The sequence below is a fragment of the Labrus mixtus genome, chromosome 7, assembly GCF_963584025.1.
Source record: "Labrus mixtus chromosome 7, fLabMix1.1, whole genome shotgun sequence".
Taxonomy (NCBI): domain Eukaryota; kingdom Metazoa; phylum Chordata; class Actinopteri; order Labriformes; family Labridae; genus Labrus; species Labrus mixtus.
Genome location: NC_083618.1, coordinates 14635155 through 14659048, shown reverse-complemented (window position 1 = coordinate 14659048; position 23894 = coordinate 14635155). Strand labels below are relative to the sequence as shown.

At 40.3% G+C, this 23894-nt stretch overlaps 1 protein-coding gene across 3 annotated transcripts in view; it reads right to left on the bottom strand.

Annotated features, from left to right (window-relative positions):
• The window catches only part of itga7 (integrin, alpha 7), a 35763-nt gene that overhangs the window by 9635 nt on the left and 2234 nt on the right, over positions 1-23894 (bottom strand). For 2 of the 3 annotated variants that reach the window (XR_009673871.1, XM_061043194.1), the window contains exons 2-13: positions 11000-11127; positions 9556-9635; positions 9035-9290; positions 7739-7870; positions 3772-3979; positions 2693-2889; positions 2422-2510; positions 2168-2295; positions 1867-1962; positions 1686-1747; positions 1264-1433; positions 523-672 (exon numbers count right to left, since the gene is read on the bottom strand). Coding sequence is in view for 2 of the 3 variants with exons in the window: in XM_061043194.1 (XP_060899177.1) it covers positions 523-672; positions 1264-1433; positions 1686-1747; positions 1867-1962; positions 2168-2295; positions 2422-2510; positions 2693-2889; positions 3772-3979; positions 7739-7870; positions 9035-9290; positions 9556-9635; positions 11000-11127 (1696 nt within the window). In the remaining variant the exon portion in view is untranslated. Of the gene's footprint in view, positions 1-522; positions 673-1263; positions 1434-1685; positions 1748-1866; positions 1963-2167; positions 2296-2421; positions 2511-2692; positions 2890-3771; positions 3980-6913; positions 7022-7738; positions 7871-9034; positions 9291-9555; positions 9636-10999; positions 11128-23894 lie in introns of all 3 variants that reach the window. The other variant, XM_061043195.1, reaches the window with a different exon arrangement.

The window sequence follows — 23894 nt, the reverse complement described above, 5'->3', positions numbered from 1 at the left end:
TAGTTTTCTTTGTCTGTTTTGGCTAAAAGTTATTTTTGGAACTAGGGGGAATAAAAAAATCAATCACCGAAAGTTGTCACTTAGGCTTCAGAGAAACTGTTTTTCCAATTTTCAAAATGAATGAAATGTCTATTAAGCAGCAGATTTTAAGGGAAAAATACAGTAATACAGCCTGTGGATGTTTACGTGAGAAGATAAGAAGATGAATCAGCAAAGGCTCCAGGAAAAGATGCTGACTCAAAAACATCTCAGGTAAAAGTTCCTCATAAGTGTGAAGAGTGTGTATTTAACTGAGGCTTATGATATGCAACCAACAAAAGTAACAGAACCAAAGAATCTCTTTGTGTATTGTCATTGTGCTAAGTTTCTTTCCTTGAACGAGCCTGGATAACTGCGATTGACAACAACTGATTTGAAGCGTCTCATAAAGCCTGCCTTGTTAAACCACCAATCTTCGGTCATGTGCGGTCCATAAAATGAATCCCAACCATAAACTACTTGTTCTTCCTTTTTGTTTCAGACCTCAGAGTGCAGCGTGTTGGAGGGGGAAACGTTTAACACAGGCGCCAGCTTCTCCAGCCTCTTGGTCCCCGAGTGTCTGCGTGGAGGTACAGGCTTGATGGTGTGAGTTATAGCCAATGAGATGGGACGCAGTTTGTCACGTATGTTCTCCTGCAAGGTTAGAGATTATTAAAGTGGTTATTATACAAAATATTTAGCCAAGGAGTTAGATTTTGGTGCAAAAAATACGTTTTTTTTTTTTTTTTTCAGCTTTGGGATTTGCATTATTTAAAATATTTATACAAAAATATCGACAGCACACACATTCCGAAAACTTAAGTACTGGGTGCTGAACAAAAAACATGCAAAGGTAGAAAAATAGTCAACAACAGAAGCTGCTCCAAATAGTGAATATGTCTGATGAAGGGGCGAGGGCTTGACACGTTACAGGTGGTAATTTTTCATTAAATTAAATTTCATTGGAGCGGCTTCTGGTGTGTGGACCTTAAAATATTGATAGAAAAGTAAACTGGTGAATGGTCCCAAATCTCACAACAAGTTGCAAACCGTCAAAAAGCATTTGCTCCACCTTATATTAGATTATTAGATTCATCAATTGTGTGCTTCAAGAGTAAAATGAATAAAATTACAGGTTACTGTTGAAAAAAAAAAACCTCCGAAAGCAATAAAAACACATTGTTTTAACACCACCAATAAATACCTAAAGTTAATGTTTCTCAAGAACAAATCTTTGTTACTGACATGAAGTTGGAAGAGAGCAGTGGTGCACACAGGATGACGCTGCCGATGCATCTCCACCTCCTCTGTCTGTGTGTACTCTGGCTCCAGAGAACTGCGACCCAGGAAGTTAACACGGTGGGGGAGTCCCAACTTCCTGCGCTCCGCGTCGGCTTCAAAGTGCACCAGCAGAGCTTGAAAGGAGAAAGACAGGAGCGATGCATGGAAAGAGGCGGCGGCATTGAAATGTCAGGACACACACAGAGAGCGCTTAAAGAGCCCACCAGGGGCCCAACATATATGAAACGTCCATCTGAGGGAATACAGTATTACACAGCTGCGATTTAATCAAAATAAGGTCTAATGTTACTACACAGATACGGTTACTCTTCACTGTAAATAGAAATGACTCCTGAAGACCCAGATGAGAGCAGGTTGGGACTCACTCATGTGTGGAGAGTAGTGTTCTGGGTGGGCTGTGAAGGTGAAGCAGGCCTTGACCTCCACGCTAAAAAAGGCAGGCGGTGGAGAGTGAAAGAAATTAGCTGTGTTAAGAGTTTTTTTTGTCACAGTAACTCGTGCAGAAAAAAAACCACATTTGCAGATTCTGTTATATCAAGTTCTCACCAGACTCCTTCTCTGTCATTGCAGTTGTGCTGTTCCAGATCAATGAAATAAGGGTCAATAGATATATCTCTAATCACATGGATGACTGGACGGGACCTGAAGGACACAAAACGTGTCCGTGGGAAAAAAGATCAGTTAAAGAATAAATAGTAAACATGCAGGATTATTATTAAAAACACAATGTATATTTCATGTCCATACTTCCATGTCTGCCTATTGGAATTTCCAACAGCTATACACTATTTAAAGCTACAGAGCTTAATGTTAGACCTTTGCACTTTTCAAATAAAAATGTTCTCACCTGAAGAGAACCACTGAATTGTTGAGAGAGCCCACTGCAAGATCTGGGTATTGATTACTGTCAATATCCAAACCACCTGAGATGGAGTATCCAAAACGTCTCACGTCAAAGTCACGGCCATCCAACACCTGATGGGACAAAAAAACGCATAATCAGACAATGTATTTTTTTCTTTCTTCCTTCGGTTTTATTATTCTTCGTTGTCTCTTCCTTTTTCCAGTTTTCTAAGTGAAAAGCGGAAAGTTGCGACTCACCTGAGCAGGTTTTGTTTCTATTCCCGCATCCGAGCCTCTGTAGATGAAAACTTTGCCATCTCCATCGAATGGAGCCCCCACAGCAATGTCTGAACACATGATGGAAAAAGTAGAATCAAAATAATAATTCACATTTCAAATAAGGAACAAAACAAAACAAAAGGGGCAGAAATTTAAGTGCTTCAGTCCTTTTCCGTTATGGGGCTATGTAAGTGAGATACGAAAGCTCAACCAGGCAGCGGTGAACCATGTGACAAACCATCACTCTCACCTCCGTATCCGTCCTGGTCCAGATCTCCGATGTTGCTGACCGTCATTCCAAACATGGAGTCGTAAGTCCCGTTGAGACGGATGGGCCGAGCCTGGTCGTCCCAGTGACCGGAGGGGTTCAGGTACACGTATACAGCTCCACCAATCTCTGCCTTACGGTCGAAGAAGTTAGGAGCTCCAACAATCAGATCGGTCCAGCTAGAGACACAGAGACATAGAATTCAAATCTAATACCACAATTTCAGAAATAAAGTTTTCAGAACTTATTATCCATACTTTCTCTTTATCTTAACCCCCTTTGTTATTACATTGTTATATCAGAAGCAGAAAACGACTCTTTAAATCTAGTCATGTACAGTTTTGTACTTCATGTCATTTTTGGGGCAGTTGTACATCTTAGGTATTTCCATCTGCTTTTTATGCTACTTTTTAGTTCAGAGGTAAAAGCTCTACTGCTGCCTTTATTTCACGGCTGATTAAATTAAATTGTCAGGACAAAACTAGCAGTAGTTTAAGCAGTTTAAGTAGCTCCACATCCACTGGCTGCAATTACATACTATATTATATATTGTACATTAATTTTTATCCATAATAGTTCTCCAGAACAGAACTATGAGTACACTGACGGGACCTGCTGTATGTTCTGAAATGTAGAGCACATTTTGCTGAAAACTCTTTTTCCGTCAGTAAAATGTTGAATGTCAAACTTTAAAATGTGATCAAATATTTTCACTCTGGTATTTCCTCTACAGCTTAAACAGGGGGTGGCAGTTGTATCTGGTAGCTGGAGAGGTGCCAGGGCACTGCCGAGGCGCCCTTTGGCAAGGCACCGAACTCTCAACTTCACTCCCTGTGCACAGTGTGTAGTAGTGTGACATCTCTCCACTAATGTATGTCCGCAGGTCCTGTTTGTGTATGTGTGTGTTCGGGCCTATGTGTGTGAGAAGCATGTCTCTCAATAACAGAGTGTAAACCAGAATCTCCCCTCAGGAATTAATAATATATTTAAAGAAAAAAAGCATTTGTTGATTATCGATTCCCAACAATGGTCACTCCTGTGTATCCCCAGTATTTCCTCACCCGTCTCTGTTCAGGTCTGCTGTAGCCACCGAGTACCCAAATGAAGAAGCCAGCTCCTCCCCCCAGAAGATGTGCTGTGGCACCAGCCGGTACACGTTATCCTTCTTCAGCAGCACCACTGCTCCTGTGTGATTGGCCCGAGGTGCACCCGCTACGAAGGTCAGCTCCCTGAGGCTCATTATCCCCATGGCCGAGTCAACGGAAAACCCTGGAAAGAGAGAGGAAGGAGGCAGAGGACAGGATGGAGGAGAGGGTCAGGGGTTAGTATTGACCATGGGGCTCAGAGGATCATCTCGTCTCAGTGTAGCAAAGTCTGCTCATCTTCTTACTAATGAAATGTGTGCCTTAAGTGACTATTGATTTAATGCCAAACTCATGATGGGTGTAAATGTCCTGTGTGCCGTGTTTGCTATAGTGGTATGCTTGTGTTTCCAATGGTTGGAGGAAAAAAATGCTGGTTGTGACGTTAACAGGGGGAGATGTATGGGGCTTCTCCTAAAGTCTCATGAGATTCATGATGCTAATGCTTTGTATCGGCTGCCTCGAGTGAAGGCACAATGTAAACATAGTGGGCGGACGTTAATCAGATTTATATCCTGAAGCTATTCCTCTTTTGAGTGGGTGTTGGGTGTGTGTCTGTGTGTGTGTGTGGAGGAATGTGAGGATGCATATAAATCAGGGTAAGAAAAGGGTTGAACAAGTATGTGTGTGTGTCTGGGCTTCATAACAGCATTGTGCTAAAATGTTCAAATGTAGCTGTAAAAAATAGCACATCATATCAAACATTTCACCTAAGCAGAAGCAACCGCATGCATTTGCTTCAGCAGTTTAAAACCATGCAGGGGGTGTGAAAAGGAGGAGGAGAATCTATCAGGACATTTAGTCAGGTCAGGTTGGGTTGGGGTGGGGTGGGGAGGGGTTAGGGGGGCATTTTGTGGCCCTGAGTAAACATGCAGGGGGGGATGTGTGGGGGACATAACAGAGACAAACAGTGAGCAGCTCCGGGGTGGCAGGTGTGGAATGCAACAGTCTGCATGGCAGCTCCTGTAAAAGCTGATGGACGGAGACAAAGGAGCTACTTTTTCCACACGGGGTGGCTTTTTAACACACAGGCTCGCTACAAGGTCGTCTCTATAAAATCAAAGGGGACTGAAAGCTCTATGCAGCTGAAGGTTTTCTAAAGAGTCCCTGCATCCGTCCTCATCCCCACCGACCGAAGTCTTTGCACTGTGACTGTGGCACATATTGTACATAAATTTGTGCTTATCTGGTTAGACTAGTCACATGTTCCCATGTTTACTTTTTAAAAATGTAAAATACATTATGTGCAAAAGTATGGTTTTTGAACCATATGCACTTGGTTGTACCTAACAATAAAGACTGAAAATAAAGAGCTTAGATGTTTTTAATTACACTGTGAAAATAAATAACAAGAGCAGTTGTCTATCTTGTTTTTTTTAAATTACTACTTTAACAACCCTTCAACTGGTTGTTACATTTGAAAACCTGGCAGACAGCCTAACACCCTTCAGAAACGTCTGTCTTTCTTTTCTTTATGATTGGATTTGATTTGGCCTTGATGGGGGTAAAAAACATGTTTGCGTTCTCGTAGCAAAACCCTGCTCTCCGGAATTGTATTGTTGTATTAAACCATAAAAGAGGAAAACCACTAAACCCCTTTGACACATTGCAATTAATTATAGTGCAAAAAAATAATAATGAGAAATGGCTCCAACACTGTCTCTCTGATTTTAAGTTAGCATGCAAAGGTGTGCCGCATCATCTGGTTAGGATCAATGGAAGCATGTGAGTAATAAATGAAGGCTAAAAGGTCATGTGGGAATTAGTGTTGTCAAGGAGACGGCTCAATATGGAGAACGGGAGGGTAAGCGGTATGTGAATAAAGAGATTTATGGCAGATCCTCACACTTAGTGAAAAGTAATAACTGGATTCCCTGCAATAACAATAAATATGTCGTGCTAGGCCCAGGACGCATTTCAACACAGAACTTTCGTAACAAACCGTGTTGACATAACAAGCTTTAATCCAACCTTTTCTTTCAGACTTAAAGGCTCCAAACAACTGTGTGATAGAAAGCCATAGAATTTCCATAAACTCATATTCCCATGAGGGGACTTTTAGAATCGTGTCACTTCCCTCTGGCGCCACCTGCAGGTCGAAGCTTGGATTGAAGAATCATCTACAAGATGATTTAGTGGTGACACTCATGGTTCCCAGAGGATATATTCTAACGACTGTTACGTCTTTGATCTTTCCTCTCACCATGAGGTTGCAGTTTGTGATTTTATCTTAAAATGTGTCAAAAGCTGTTCCATGTATCGCCCTGGGAATAGCTGTTTTTTTCACTACCCCTTCTAGATGACCTAAAATATCTGCGGGGGCTCCTCATCTTTTCATCTAGCACCATCATCTGGTCAACTTTCAATTGTTGTGGCTCAGATCGTGCCCGATTTTTTGATATGTGACCAAAAACACGAAGAACAAATAACATTTCCATCAACTGTAAGTATACTTTGATTTAAGTGCTAACTAGAAATGATTAGCATGCTAACTACTTAAACTATGATGGTAAACATTGAATTGTAGCTGCTGAACATCAGAATGTTAGCACGCTAGTAGACGGTAAGTTCTGTTTTTAGTAAACCTTGTCAGTACAACTACAAGAACAACGGACCAGAAGACCGCCACCACCTGTTAAGCTTCTTATCAACACACACACATGCAGATCGACTTCGACACACTACAAAAAACAGATATCTATTGACAGACAAACACCCTGCTGCTACTCAAAGAGAAAACCATCTCCCTTACATTGGCGAATAACTAGCCAGTTTCAGAAAATTAAAATAAACATAATAAAAAAATACAACATTTTAAATCATAACATAAAAAAAAAATAGGATTCAATCAAGTCACTGTTTAGCAAAGCTTTGATGGTTGTCTCTTTGTAACTGCAAAGGTGATCAATCCCAAGAAGTACATAGATCACACACTAATAATCTATATACATAGACACGAGTTGGAATTAGCACAAAGACGGACAAAGACGGAGAAGAGGGAAGGACTACTTCCACTACAAGCCCAGTTTGCTCCAAACAAAAACACCTCACGCCTACAAACCTAAGTAGCTATTATGAGCTACATCCTCAAACGGTGTGGGCCGGCTGGAGGGCTCCAGAGTTTTGTACAGCAGTGCATCTTCAATGGGGCTAGCCATGAACAAGAGCCCTATGGCCCGAGAGAGGAACAGAGAGAGAGAGAAAGAGAGAGAGAGAGACAGAGGGGAGGTGTGTAGGAGGGGAGTGATCGGGTGGTGAAATGGTGAGGGGAGAAATAAAGAGTGAAAAAAGAGAGAAAAGAGGAGAGGGAGGTGCAGGTGAGACAGGCTGTGACTGATTGGTTTTTGCCTTTGTGGTGCTGTAGTGGTTTTCTCCTGCAAAACCACCTGGTACCTGGTGGAGGGACGACATCACAGGCTCAGATTGTACCCTATTGCTGTTTCCCATCCCTGTAAGAAGTATTTGACAAGTTTTTTTTTGTTTTTCAGAAGAGGGGGGAGGTTGGAATCAGAATATCGTCACTTGTTTTTGCTCAAAAAAGAAGGGGGCTTAGTTGAGCTAATACTGGCATCATAAGAATTCAAGCCAGGCCGATGTAACCACTGGACAATTTTCACATCTCCACCCACATATATTCACATGGGAAACTGTTCAAAAATGTAGCTGTAGTCAGATTTAGGGCTGGGTCCGTGTGAGTCATACACAGATATGCTCATCCAGAAATAATCCTGACCAGTTAGAGGTAGTTTGCGCCTCTTATTAGCTCCTGTGATTCACAGCACAACATGTCCGTGTACAGTCTGAGCCCTGGTGTCGCCCCCTCCCCCGGGGCCCTCTCTTTCTCTCCTGTGCAGAGGCAGCAGTGAGCAGGGAGGGCAGATCCTACCCAGGTAACTGTGGTGGGGCACAGGGATGAGCTGGGCATTAAGCTGTTTCTGATCTGCCACCTCGTAGGGTCCGTCGTCATAGAGACCGAGGTCAAGCATAGTCTGGTTAAGGAGTTGGACACGCATCTCTCCTGGAAAGGAAAAAGGTGAGGTCCACAGCAAAGACACAGCAACACATTGGCAAACATTCACTTTTTAATGTTCCACTCATCCCATGTCCCAATTATGTCCTACAAACGAATCACTCTGTTTGAGCAGTTAGAATACAAAGAAATCAACTTACTTTCATTTTTTATACCAACAGGAGACAAGCCAACATGGCTTATACCTCCATATTTATCTCAAAATGACATCTTGCACAGGGAATTGACAAACTTCAAGATGTGCAACGTTGTTCAAAATAACAATGCTTTTATAGTAATTTCTCTGGATTTTCTGTCACCTATATGGAGGATCTCCATATTTGTGTGCATGTATAGTAAAAGAAGAGACAGCACACTCAAAAACTTTCTGTTAAAAATATCCAGTTTAAGTTAAGTTCATTTTGTAACTGTAATGACTGTGCAAACTCAAAACCAGCTCAAACCCTGAGGACTGTGCAAACTTTAGTTGGGACAGGCTGATGTGATCGCTCATACACACACGACACTTTCTATCCATCCTTATACATATTCTGCACGGTGGAAACAGCATTATACCAGGCATGTAAGAAAATAAAACAACATTATGCAAAATCAGAAACATGAAGAGCATCTACTCAACACAGCATTGATCTCATGTGGCAGTAGAAAATAAATCAATCCAGTAACTGACTACTGCACCAGATAAATCTCAGCGCTTTCTGTCATTAAGTGCACACGGCTGCTTTGCATAATTTTTCTGTCCAATCACTAGATTGCTTTACAAATCAATTGGATCTCTTTTAATCTCTAGCAGTATTGTCCTGTTAATGGAACTTTTTTTTAATTCATCAGCTAACATAGCCTGCCTCTTTTCTCCAGCTCATATTAGCTAGAGAAAAGAAGCTAGCCATGCCTCTATGAGCATATTATCTCATGAGGGCCAATAAGTAGTAATGGATGAAAACAATGGGAACACATAAAAAAACAAGTCAAAATATGACTTTAATCTTTTCATCTGTCGGCTGGATGTACATGCATGCATCTTTAAGGAAAAATATAAAAAATATATAGTGGTGTAATGTCAATTTATGAAACCTGGTGCCAAAAAAATGATTGATTCAAAGGCAAGACAACAATGACATATCTAGATAGCTGGACAATCCAACACCTTACCTTTCCAGTTATATGTCCCTGGAGCCCCGAACAGAATGAAGTTGTTGTCTGGAGTGAAACTGACAGACAGGCCCTGCTGACAGAAGCCAAACTGCTCGTGTCCCTGCGGCCGGCCCTCGCAGAACTTCCACTCCCCTCCGTCCAGGTCGTCTCGCTCTGTTAGATCCTCACTCAGGACATAGCAGCGTCCAATTGGGTCGCGAGTCTCTGAAGGTTGAGTTACACGCTGCCTGAGCTCATAAAGGTGAGCACAGGTCTGGTGAAGGACAAGAAATGGCACAAGAGTTTTTATTTAAGGCCAGTTAAGGTGAGAAATCCACTTTTAAGGGTGTGTTGAATATCAGTAAAACTTTGACTTAGAAATGAATGTCTAAAAGTTAATAACAGAAGAATCAAAGCTGAAAATGTTGCGTCTATGTTAAATAATCAATGGGCAGGAGCAGAAAAAAGTTATGTTTTCAAACACTAGAAAGACCTTGCTTCCTGCACTGATGCATTTACAGGCTGGGGTCCGTACATACCACCACCTTCCCACCGATCCCCTGACTCTTCACTGTGACTCCCAGCCACTGGTTGTCTTTGCTCTCTCTGTCAAGACTCACTGAGGGAAAAACATACAGAAGGAAATGGCAACCATTAAGCTTTCCATAATGTAAACCAATCAGGAACTAAGCCACAGTTCTCCAAGGGTTATGTGTTGTTTATTGGCACGATAACATGATAATGAACCCCTTGATACAGGAAGAAAAAACATTTTTTTCCAGTTAATATTTTATCAGAATGGCGAGCCAACATGCATTGATGGTGTCTTGGCAAATATAATAACAGATTCAAGGTAAAAATGTCAGAACAAGGAATGTCCACTAGCAGCATCCTGTATTTCAATTAGGGTATAACACAGGAAGGAGTTGTATTGTGTCTTTCTGTTGGAGAGAACATTGAGGTCAATCTCTTTATTTAAAAGGAAGATTAATTAGTTAATCAAAATTAGTTTCTTTCATTGCAATTAATCACATGCTATTTCGTCCCTTTAGATGCACCGTTGATAAGCCTCCGCAGTGTCTCCCTGAAGTTGCAGTGATGGAAAAGACACTGCTGCATCTTTGAATGTCTCATTTCACTTCTAAAAACTTCTAGACAGCTCAGTTGATGAGTCAAACGTAATATCCACCTAATGACGTCAAACAGTTCACTTTTTTTTACCTTACTCTTTATCTGTTTTCATTCTGTTTTTGAACTGTGGTTAACTTCATTTTGTAGCCTTCAATATACCAGATGGTCCTTTATTTCAAAATAAAAGCAGGGTTGAATTCAATGTCTATTAAAATTCAGAATTCAAACGGCAAAGTACTCTCAGCTTAAGACAGTACAAAAATTTTAAATAAAAGCCTAACAATTTTTATTTATAAATGCAAAATAAAAAATAGTATTAATCACAATTAACAAGGGCTGTACTAAAAAAAAAAACGATATGGCAATATATCTTTATGTGCTCCTTGCAAATACATGTATCTATGCAGATGTTGCAGAATCTATATGGCTGCAAAGCTCTGATGACATTTTTCAAAGACAATAGGTGCAGTTCACAATAACACCATAGCCATAGCTCTGGGATTAAAATATGTTTATGTATTTCTAGGACCTCTGAGGATCTGAATCTAAGTGTCTTGAGTTGTAGGATCCTTTATATGCCTAAAGAACAGCGGTTGTAGGGAATTCTGTGTCAGACATGGTCATTATCCAAAATCAATATATATCACGATATGTATGAAATACCTAGCCCTACAATTAGCTATTGTACTTTTGCCATTAATGGCAATAAAACAAATGTAATTGTTTGACAGCCCTCAATTAAAAGAATCAAAACCATTTTTACAATTCAGCTTGACATTTATCAGGATAGCAGAAATTTCTGCGGATAATAAACTTATTTGATGAATCTTTTGGCTATACAACATTCCTCACCATCTCCATCAATATCGACCCTCTCACAGTCGTACTCCTCGGGTGTGATTGGACACTTGAACAAGGCTCCCGGCCGACTTCCCTTCAACAGGCCCTGCCCTGCTGCCTGTGGTGCCCCCACAAGGATCCTGGAGGGAACAACACTGATGGTTATTTTCATTGCCTTATGTCAAGAGAGGAAGATATTAGATATTTCACACATGACATGTGGCAGATTTCACACAATGCCTCAGCTGACCCGAGCTGCCATTACTGTTAAGTACAAACACCTGTGGCTAAATCAAGACTATTCAAATCCTGCAGACACCACCTACTGTTTAACATGCTGTCATGTTATCTCTAATCCTAAACTGGTTCAGAACAGCCCCGCAGACTGCATGTACTAGATCTTATTTGTGCTAACATACTGTAGCTTTCACCTGTCATCGCTCGCTATCAAGGATAGTAAAAGTTTTATTCTCAGTGAGGTGGTTGCTGATATTTTTGGGCCAGTGTCACTTGCCTCTGCCTTATTAGGAGTGGCTGATTCAGGCTAGGATGCTATTTAAAAACCCAACGTTGAGCCACATTCCACCCAACACCGCCAGCCATCGCACATGCATGGAAGCGAGACGTGGGGAAACAGAGGCACAAGAGAAAAAATGGAATAAAGAGCAAAGTGTAAGAAGAAGGAATGGGAAAGGGATCAAACTCACCCTGGATGCCATAACAATACCAGTACCAAGAACCTTCTGCTTATATATAATTATAACAGAAATGTTGGCAGAGATGGTGCTCAGCTTGAATGAATGAGTAACAACTGGCTCCAGTGCCTGTGTGAAAAGTTCCTATCACCAGCCCCCTCATATCTACCTTGATATGTCCACACTTAAATTAGAGTTATCTCTGAGGCTGAGAGCTATTCTGCCTATAAATACAGTGTAGCAAGCTGATAGCACTGCAAGAAGCCTGCACAGACAAACAGACAGCGAAGTAGAGGTCTGAGTGGTCAGATTTCAAACAGCCACAACTACACAGTCAAAACTTAAATTTCAATAATTTCTTCCATGTAACACATTGTGTTGACTCTAAGATTAATTGCTCAGCGCTGTTAAATGTTACGTTGGCCTCATTTCTTTTAACTCTTATCAGCTCCTAGGTTTTAAGTCATCCGAAGCCTGGCTACGGGAAAAGCTGTGATGGTGAAGTAGGTCAGTCAGTCCCAAATTGGGAAATGTATCTGTCTTAGTTAGGTTCTCAGTATTGCAAGGTTTAGTAGTTCTGCTTTTAGGACTACTGGTCACAGCGAAGTAACCATAAACAAACCATAGCTTGTAGGTTATGGCGAGTTGAAAGTCAAACGTAATAGACCAGAATATCACATATAAACATTTCTTACTCAATTTTTTACCTCAACAATAGCAGCCACATTGACTCTGTATCGTTTTTTCCAGAGTAATAGAATACTTTTGCGCTCACATTCAAAATAAAACTCCCAATACCCACGGACACAAAAACTACCACTGATGACTCTCAGACAGCTCTACTTTCTATTTTCTCTTCCTTCCCTCTCTCTCCTGACAAGTGCTTCTGTTCGGGTGCAGCCGTGCATGCCTCAGGCATGACTCTCTCCTCACCTTAATGACTGGGAACCCCAAACAGCCACCCAAAGTGAAATAATGACCGCCACACATCACTGGTGGTCCACATGAGAAACCCGGCCAAACAGTGTTAAATTAGCGCTAACACACGTCAAACAAAAGGGGCCTGATTCATAGAAAGACAGTACTTAAGAAACCTGATTAAAAAAAACCTTATCCCAACATTCCAGTGAGCTCTGGTTTATGTTTAGTAGTAAAGGTGATACCAAACCTGCCCCTTCCCCCATATGTGAAGATACACAGGCAGGTGTCAGGGTGTACATGTCTGTGAAGCTGTTCTACAGCCAGTATTTAGTGGAGAGAACTGGATGCCCACTTCATTGTTCAGGCTTGAGTCAGATAGTGAGATCATGATCTCCATTGCTCACTCAACTTTCGGTAAACACAGATTTGACATAGAGAATGTGTGTATGTATTTAATATGAGTAGTTGTGGGTATGGACCAGGTTGGAAGATATCAGGGTGATGAGTATGACTGTGACGGTATCTGGTGAAATACCCACATGAACCTAGACACAACAAAGCCAGCACCAGCATGACAGAGGTGTGTGTGTGTACTTGTGTGTTATATTTACATTGAAGCATCGCATATACAGATTAGATAGTACCTCTGGGCATTAGTGCATTCCTTGACTAACAGATTACAACAAGCCTAAACATCTACAGGCATGCAAGAGGCTATTCTAGCTAAGTTATGACATTATGATAAAATTCTGAAATGAAAAAACTTACATGCTGATGTCTAGTGGATACAATTTTAAAATGTCACTTTTACTGCTTTTAAACAAAATGTATTTATTTTGCAATATCCATCACTAAAAATGATTTAATCAATATGTGATTTATCAGGCTTTCAATCATGCAGGCAATGAGAAGGAATATATTGCTTATAAATGGTGAGATCTTGTCGTAAGCAAAGGCTAAATCAAGAAGGAAAGAAAGGGAGTACCCCAAGGTCCTGTTCTAGGGACTCTATTTTTTCCTTCTAAATAATTATACATAAAAACCTGATTCTTTTATGTTCAATTTGGAGGAGCTCCCAGTGCATACATTTTACTGGTTAAAGCTTTTGTTGCATGCATTTGATGTTTGTTTGATGTTTTGTCCGCATCTAGGAATCATGAATATGGTATAAATATTCAACGTTGTCAAGTTACTGCGTGAAATACATTTGCATCTCCTCATTAGATTGTAATTTATAATCCCAGCCATAGCTGTCATAAAAATCCCCTTTGTTTTCCCAGCTAATCATCACAGACATAGAAAAATCACACACAGGACCCTCATTACACTACTCTTATACACATGTGTTCATTGAGGGGAGCATGTGCAGTGATCCCAAAACTCATTCTCTCCACTATTCAATCCACCCCTCCTCCATCAAACCCCATACACACACAGACACACAGAAACACACACACACACACAATTCCATCCTCCATAATGCCTCCCCCTCTCTCAAAACATCTCTGCATGCAGCTTCATATACAAGGAGTGAGAATTGTGAAAAAAGTGAGAAAAGTGCAAGTCACCATATTCAAACCTGTATTGTTTCTCTGGATAGGAAAAACAATGACATTTTTTGCCAAATAGTGTTGGCCACATTTGTTTCATGAAATTACTGGCATCTTAAATACATGATTAAGTCCAGCACTTTACACTGTCCAGGTTACACCTGGACTTGCAACTTAAAATCCCTTTAAGTCAGTTAGTTTTTTTTATGATTTTTTTCTGTCGCAGCATGCATGCTCCTTAAAAAACCCTCTAACTCTCTAAAGCGCTTTTCAAAAATCTATTTCCATATACGCCAAAGTTCACTGGTATGAAGCCAAAAACAAGGCTGCATTTTCTGTGTTTCTGTAAAACCACGCCTACATGTAAACACATGAATACACAGACAAACAAGACAAGCAAACATCTGCAGAAAGGTATTTGTTAATGCCAGGAGAATTCCTGAATTCCTATTCTCTTTGTTTATATAAAGTGGGGGGGAAAATCAGATATAAATATTTTAACAGAGAGAGAGAGAAGACTGGGAAGTAGTTCAGACATTAACATGATGACCACCAAAGCTCAATTTCTAATAGGTTGCCAGCACTTCATCCAAACAATTTGCTTAATGTGAATTGAGCTTTTTTTTTTTTTAAATATCAGAGCAAAGAGCAAATCAAACTTTTATAGGAGAGTACTAACTTGTTTAAAACACAGCCCTTCCCAGGAATTTTCCAGGCGTGGGCATTCCCAGGCTAATAAAATTCATGAAATGTTAAATCAAATACACCATAAACATTTGCAATGTTTAATTTCAGGGCCATTTCAGTTGATCCTCCCTAATCTGTATGCTCGCACCCGCTGACATCTGTCCATCTGAGAGCAGCATGAGGCTGTTCCTCTATAGACAGTGGCTCTACAGGATCAACATGGGGGCCAGGGGCTCTTTGGGCATTCTGTTATCCTGGGGCAAGACTATGACCTATGACCTGGACACACACACACACACGCACGCACGCACGTACGCACGCGCGCGCACACACACACACACACACACACACACACACACCAGCAAATGACAACATGTGCAAGCATGCAGACATTAATAGAGGATTGAGTGTACAAATGGACCAAAGTGTTTGTTCATAAACTTACACACTCACATTTAGACACAGACAACAGAAGGCTGTGCAACAACTGTGTAAACTATGGATCATCACACCGACTGCAGCCTGTCCAACAACATCCAATGGGACAATCTATCTCATAAAATAGAGCTTTAAAGGCCTGGTTCACGAAATGCTGCTTTCACACCTGACTACAATTTCTCTTTTTCCTGATGACAGAAACAACAGCTGAGAATGAGGTGACCAAGCTGTGAATCATCATGTTTTTAACATCTCAACTTGCCAGGCATACGGGGGGGAAATGGTTGGCTGATGCACATTAAAAGGCAAAAGAGAGACAGAAACAGCTGCCAGGCCATGCAAAAACTCCTTTGGGACACTGTGGTTCACTGCCCACAGATGTGACTCAACTTCCTGCTTAGGCAATTTGTTCAAGGTGATCACAAAGACAGTTTGATGTCAATTTCCAGAAGAATAAAAAACAAATACCATTTGAATAACTATCCCACATCCAGGAGTCTGTGTCAGGAAGGAGAAGGGTATAAATAGTATTCTTTCAGAGGACAATTGTAACCCCATCCTCACTTCTCATGCATCTTTTACAACCCCTCACTAGCTCACAACCTGGCACACTGCAGATCAATAAGTGAACAGCTAATTCCAGACATAGATGGGCTAATGATTGGCCCTCAGGTCCAAAGTGTAAAGAGGACATAACCCCAACACCATCCCACCCGTTCCCTTTTATCTCCTCCCTCTTTGCTCCCCCTTATCCACTCATCCATCTATTGATCTGTCTGTAGATAGTGTATTTCTTGAATTCCACTTCTATTTAACGGCTCTTCCCTCCTGAACTTATTTTCCCTTTAGAGTGAGATGTTTGCAGTAATGCACATTTTATTGGCTATTATTATTACCGCATGAGCTGTCCATTTGTCTATCTTTTAGGGGGGTACGTGCAGCATGCAAAGGGTGAAAAGCAGGACAGGTCTGTTTCACAGTCAATATTACAGTTGGGCAATCACATATCAGACCATCTAGGATCATTTTGATTTTCCAACACCTGACTTGCCATTCCTGTCCTGAGCTTAACTTAGAAAGTGTTCGTGTGTGTATGGATGTGGAAGGGCACCACACATACGCAAAGGGAAAGACCTACTTAAATAGGACAAAATTGAAGGAAGCAGACTTCTGAAATGATCAAAGAAGCAAAGGAAATAGATTTCTTAAAAAAAAAAAAAAAAGGAAGCTACTATTGTAATTGCCTCTTTGCTATTCTGGTCAAATTCCATCACGTTTGGCTGCATAGGATAAAACTTCTGTCTCAATCCCAACCAAAAAATGAAAATCATAAGCACATAAAACTAGAGATGCTCCACTTTTTTCAGTTCCGATCTAATTCTGATACATGTACCAAATACCAAAACTGATTTTGATATCTTAGCCCGCTGACTTGAAATCTATCTCCAAACCAATTATGATACAGAGACATATAAACTAAAACTAACACTAAAACTCATAAAACATACCTACAACTAACCATTTTTACAAAATAATTTAAAAAATAGTCAAAACTCATTACAACTAATTTTAAATAAATCAGAAATGGTCCAAATGAAAGTAAAATGAAAACTTGTGGAAAATCCAAAACTATTATTACTTTGCTGGTGATACAATTCATCTTAACCTGACTTGAGTGAGCAACAATGAAAGCATATGCTAATATCTGTTTATCCTTTCAACTCATAGGTGTTTGAGGAAATTACAAAAGATAAGTGAATGACACAATTAGACTCATCAATCTGTAAATCTCTTTCAATAAATACAAACAATAACCCAAATAGATAGCTTATTATTTCCTGTTCCTGTCGGCTTTACACAGCTCTTTTAGATCTTTTGGATCTCACTCTCATATCAGCAGAGCTGCTTTCAGCTGATTGATTAAACTGTTTCTTGCAGTGTCAACACAACTGCCTCCAAACACGCACATAAAAACACAGCACACACAGACATGGATTCAAAGGGGAGGCCTGCCATGATTTATTCATCCCTCCCGCTGCTGTGCACATCAGTCCTTCCACCCCTCCCCCACACATAAATTATATTATGTTAAAAGTCAAGTTAAGGTAATGCTTTTACCAAAACATTTCATACAAGTTAACAGTGAAATAAAACATAATAGCAGAGTCTCTGACACCAAAGACAATAATTGTGTGTACTGAAAAAGCAACAAATGCCAGAAAACTTGACCCTCTCAGGACTTTTTCTGCCAATGCCTCTTAAATACAGATGCAGAATCAGCTCCTGCTCCTCCTATGCTGCCAAAGTGCATGTTTGCTGCACCTCCATCAGATCTAAGTTGTATTTTTCATCCTGACTCTGCAGATTGTCCCTCCAAGAGCACGTGGTCCGCAGAGTAATATTCCTGAAAGCTCTTTGCCGGGGTGCACTGCTTCCCACCAAGCCTTTGTCCAGCCTGGTGTGGAGGAATGGGGGAATGCTAAATAGACAGAGAGTAAGTGGGAGCTAGTAAAAAGCATTAATCGTGTGTGTGCGTGTGTGTCGTGTGTGCGTGTTTGTCGTGTGTGTGTGTGTGTGTGTGTGTGTGTGTGTGTGTGTGTGTGTGTGTGTCGTGTGTGCGTGTGTGCGTGTTTGTCGTGTGTGTGTGTGTGTGTGTGTACGCGCGCGGACATGCAAGATTGTAGAGCCTCTACCCTTTGCTCTTTCTGATCTCCCATATAAATAAGCCCCGCAACAGGGTGAGTTCTTACATTTACGAGGCTTTCACATGAATGGCCTTCAGGAGATTTAGCAAAGAGCAGAGGGAGAGAGAGGGAAGAGAGGGAGGAGAAGAAAAATCATGAATTGAATTGAGGAGGGAAAAGGGGGACGCTTCATTCTCAACTGTTACACTGAGGCTGAAAAGAATCTTTGATATGGCTATTTTAATGCAAATTAGCCCAAAGACATTTTTCATTGTGTTATAAAAGTGTGAAGCAGTGACGCTGGGCCCCATACACATAGTTATAAGTGTATTACACAAAATAAATCCTACCAGAAGGTGAAGAGGATCTTGTGATTGACTCATGAAGCCAAAAATCAACTTATATTGTTATTTTTTGTCATTTTTCAAAATCTTCCATTAATCAATTCCAATGCCAAGAAATAAGCTATTTTTCCTTATTGCAGAGGGTAACATGAGAAGATCGATGCCCGTCCTATGTCTTTATGCTAAATATGATGCTACAGTACAGCTATCTGCTTTTAAGGCTAGCTCAAAAAGTAACAGCAAGTGGCCAAAAGTAGTCCAACAGATAATCTTTGTTTCCTTCAGTTTTTGTACAAGTGAAGCAAACAACTTGCTCACTGGTGATATTTGATCGTACTTGACTGTAGATTTTTCTCACATTGAGCAGTGTAAGGCTAGCTAATTCCCTAGGTTTCAGTCATTGTGCTAAGCTAACCAAACTGACTGCTGACATTAGCTTCATACTTAGCTCACAGACATAAGAGTGGTTATCTTCTTATCTTTCTCAATAGGAACGTGAGCAAGTATACTTCCTAAAATATCTGCTGTTGCTTCACTTCTAATAAAGTAAAGGTATCCTATAACTTACAATGTAAAGCTGTATATTGTTGAAGTTCTTATCTTTTGCATTTTACCCCTCCTGAGATCTCCATAACCTTTTGGAGGTCAACCGAAAATCTTTTCCGTGCTCCACTCTTGTTTTTTTAAGCCGAGTTATTCAACGCTCATCCACTGAGCGGATTTGTTCAGCTTCAGAGAGCTCTGTTTTAGATTCTTACTCAGCCAGTGAAACCAAACCCAAGACTAGATGTCTGGGAGTATGCCGGCTACCTGAGGCCCCACTGGCAGTGAAACAGAGTATTTCTCCTCGAAAAGGCATCAAAGCATAAGTCTTTGGTAAACATAAACCTCACTGCAACCTGAGTCTTTCTAATCTCCCCATGACAGCAATGCAACACAGCCAACTAGACGTCTACGGACATCAACAGCCTGATGATCTGATCAATCACAGTCATGGTGTTGTCAATGTGTGGCTATGCTGCACACTAAAACAAAATGACATGGTTTGGAGGAAAGAAAGACTTTGTGACAAATGATTAATTACCAATATAGTGCATGTCGAGAAAGAGGAAATTACTGCCATTATTCAAAACATAACACTAAAGTAAGGTTAACAATTACAACAGAATTTAGAAGAGGGACAATAGATGTTTTTCAAGGCCACATAGAGATCCTTCAGAACAATAACACAAGATTTATGACCATCCTCAGAGGAGCAAAGCCTGACTGCAGCCCCCCACCCCAGTAAGAGGTCTCTAAAGCAAAAAAAAAAAAAAAAACCTTTAAATTAAATTATGAAGCTGAAAATACTTTCCAGCATACATGTTTGGATACAGTAAAATGTACAGGCCTTTATCTATGATTGAAATATTTATGCAGAACCCTTCATTCATGATTTATCTTGTTGTTGTTGGGTTGATCTATTGCTGATATTAAAATCTTGTGGTACATTGAATCAGCAAATCCTGAATATAGATAATCAGCAGTCTAGCAGCTAGTGTTTTAATAGCCGTAACATCAATACTGCACTTGGAATTACAATCTGGCACTCTGCCCACTAAATTAGTCCAAGACGAAATATCTCAAAATATTCTCACCATGTTAGCATTGTCACTGTGAGCATGATAGCCTGCTGATGCTAGCATTTAACCTAGAGCAATGCATTACCTCAGTACAGCCTATCAGTGCAGCTAACATGGCTGAGTCTTAATGCATCATAATGACATTTTGCCATATAGTTAAAGCTTTACATTTATATTGATGGCAATCTGACAAAAATGTATATATGCGGATTCCCTGATGTGATAAAAGAAAATTGAGCGAACCTCTCATAAAATTATAAATATTATTTCAGTGTCTTAAAGAGAAGTGCGTACCACTTCACAGTTTCTGCCTTTATGGCAAACACCTTTTGATTCTGGTCTAAGATTAGGATTCTCAGTACAGAAGTCAAAGGAACTGAAAAGGGCTGACGATGGACAAAGCTAAGAAGAAAAAGTGAGAGTGGCCCAACAAGAGTGAATCTCTATTTACAAGGCTTTGGTCAGAGTCCTCTGACAGTATATGGGTATCTATCTGCCAAAATTACAAATTCTTACAGTGTTGTTTCAAGGTGTAATATGTGACTTTCAGAGTAGATGTCAAGTAGATGTCTAACTTTAGCACCAGTCTCTCAACACCAACAACAAAGCTATCCATTTAGCGCACTGCTACCCCATCCCTCATTAGTGTGACAACCGAGTGCAGCCATTCCACAACATTCATGAATTCAGATATGCGGCCAAAAGTTGATTCCCTTGAAGTATTTTCTACCAAAAAAAAAGTCTTATCTTGGGTTTCGAAAGTTTGTTGGTTCTCCTTGAATTGTACTCTTGCGACAAAACTGTGCCATTATGCCTCTGTGTCCCTCATTGGGCTGCCCAATGTGTTGGCAGGGCTCACTGTTGGACAGGAAGGGGTTCACATAAATCAATGACCATAATATGCATTTTTTTTATTTCTTAGACTTATTATGCACCTAGGCGACAAAGAATTTTAATTTACGTCACACTGTTTATGATTGTAAATGTGACGGTAAAACTTGATTTTATGTAACAACGTTTTTAACTAAACTCATTCTTGCTCAGATCATTTTACATCCAAGACAGAACCGGCTGTATTGAACTGATTTGTTAGCCATGTAGTAGCAGAGTGCAGGCAGATTGGCAGTAGTGAGATCAAGCTCTGATGGCTTCCTGTCTTCACCAGGCAGTGAACTATTAGCGGAAGGCACTTCTCATAGTTGTATTTATAGCAGACGCACACATAACTCAAACTAAAATACCCTCTCATCTCATCCTGTGTCTGGCATTAACAGCAGCCGGAGAAGCCCCCTAAATTAAGCTGCGTGCCTCAGTTTCAGGTCAAAGTCAGTATTGAAAAGTTAAGCGAGAGCTGAAAAGACAAATCAAGGCTGCTATTTCAAATCCAATGTGGCATACTTTTCATTCTTCCAAACAGGTCACTGAAAAGGATCCTGTTGCAACATATTAGTCAGTATGAGATCATTGTGTCACATGGTTTGACCTTTGCCTTGGCTTTTGATGCCATACTGAAAAGGAGCAGTTTAGGGTAGCCTTAAGCCTGTACTGAAGAGATACTGTAAAGCTGAACAAATAGGCCATTATCTAAAGCTCTGACGCTCCAAATCTCTGATGATGAATGTTTCCCCAGCCCTTGAAGATCGAATAAAAAAATCTCTGCCACAACAAAACTGCAAGAAACCTTGAAAGTGCGACAGTATGACTAAGCTGATTTCTATTTGCTCTTTATCGTTATTGGTTGTATGATACAGCCATGAGTAAGCATTGAACAAGGCATCAAAGCAGTAATATCATTTTCACCATTGAATCTGGTGACATAACACACAATGAACACAACACGGTATGACCAGAGGGAACAGTAACCCAAACCTCCATCATATAAAGAGAAACTGAGTCAACAGCGTGTAATTACAGTAAGTTTGAGACGTATTGTCTCGAGTGGAAACATCAGCGATGATAATGGAGGCACCTTGAAAACGAAACTCCCAAATCTGAGCAGCAACAACACAACTAATGGGAATGTATTATTCAGACAGGAGAGATCATTGCTGGGTTGCTATCTGAATAATACATCTCTCACTCTCATCACAACATTATGAAATTTTTCAAACTCTAAGAGTCTGAAGTGCAGATGAAACATACTCGTGGAGTTTTCTGGGTTGTATTATTGAGTATTCCTGGGTCTTCATAAGGGGTCTTATGTCAGGGAAATTGTGGGCTATAAGGAACTTCAATTTTAACTTTTACAGACTTATTGTTTCAATCCTCTTTCAAGTCAAAATGGCAAAATCTTTGGATGGATCTCTTGGATTTTCTTTGTAATAAGAGTAGTGAAGAGCCCAAGACAAATTCCTCACTTTGTTTGACAAATAAAGTTCGTCTTGAATCTTGAGTAAAACAAGAGTATTTTTGAATTCTTACTGCTGTTTATGAGAAGAAGCCGTTTGATAAACCTTCTGTCTGTTTTACTTTGTTGCCTCAGTTTGTATCCTGTATTGTTGTGCTTGTTTGGTACCATTTTTGTGTGTCTGTTGTTGAGTGGTATGTACTTTAAAGTCCAATCCATGGCATGCATTGCAAATTAGCTTACAGGCTATACTAATACTGTTTGTTTGAGGCAACAGTTTGCTTCCTCCATATTTGTCCCTATACAATAAACATGATAATAGTATGAAAGTTTATAAATTATCCTGATTAATACTTTATTTCTGGTTATCTTAAGAGTCACTTTGTTTCTGCAGACACACTTCAACCAGCTTTTGCTAATATTCTTAAAACGAAGAATATAACTGAATGAAAAATCAGTTTCATCTTAAGTCTGCGTTGGATTTACAGAGCGTCTAAGATATGTTTGCATCTTTGTTTAGCTGACAGATTAGATTTTCTATTTGGATCTTTACTTACAACTTGCAACTGTCTATTACAAAAGTACCCAAAACCTTTCGGACACCAGCAGCTCAGCAACACATAAAAGACTAGTTAAGTGGGTGATTATTAAGTGACCAAAGTGGAGCCAAATATGTCCTGCTGCAGCTGGTAGAGACCAAAACAGTGCAAAGAGAGGGTTTATGTATAGATAATTGCTTGATGAATAAATGAACATGTTTGTAAACAAGTTTGATACACTGAATTAATGAAGGAAATTGTCAATGATGTGTGCATGCACCCAAGTGGCCAGATATCAGTTTTTGCAGGTGTAAGAATACAATGTTCCCTACGGTGCTGAGAGAGTTGTCCCACCTCTTAAACTAAACCAGTACAAGGTAGGTGGGTAGTTTCACATGACAATAATCTGCATATCTAGAAACCATATTTGATAATATATGTGAAAAGTGAACTGAAATTGTCAAACGTGTGTGTCTACCTGAGACTCTTGAACTCAGAATCTTTACCTGGCTACAAGAATTCAAGTTGTATTAGTCGCTCTTTGACAGTGATGAACTCATTATAAAGTCATACAGTCAATATGATGTCACAGCATACTGGCAACAGCATTATTCATCTCACTCTCTTCCAGTAGATGCATCACATCAGCACATCAGCAAATTTTATTGACTCTTTTCTCCTGGCATTAACTCTTCTAGTGCATTATGGGCATTTTCTCAGGAGTCTATTGCTCTGCAGTTAGAAATAGGCCATAATAGTAGACATACTTTGCTCTCATACTTGAAGCTCTCAGTCAGTTATTTCAAATTAGTTCCAGGAATGTTGCCGGACAGCGAGCAGAGGGGTGACATGAGTCCTCCTCTGACTGTCACTATGTCTGTGATGCTGATGTCACTAGTCTCCCCCGGCGACAGGACAACTCCAGCCCCCGTAAACTGAGGAGCCAAAAGTTAAATATGGACCTCCAAAACAGCGGCCTGTAACTCATTCTTGTATTTACATTTTTTACAGCTTTATAGTTCAACCCACTACATTTGAAGGGGGGGGGGGGGGGGATTGATTGCTCGATACTCATCAATA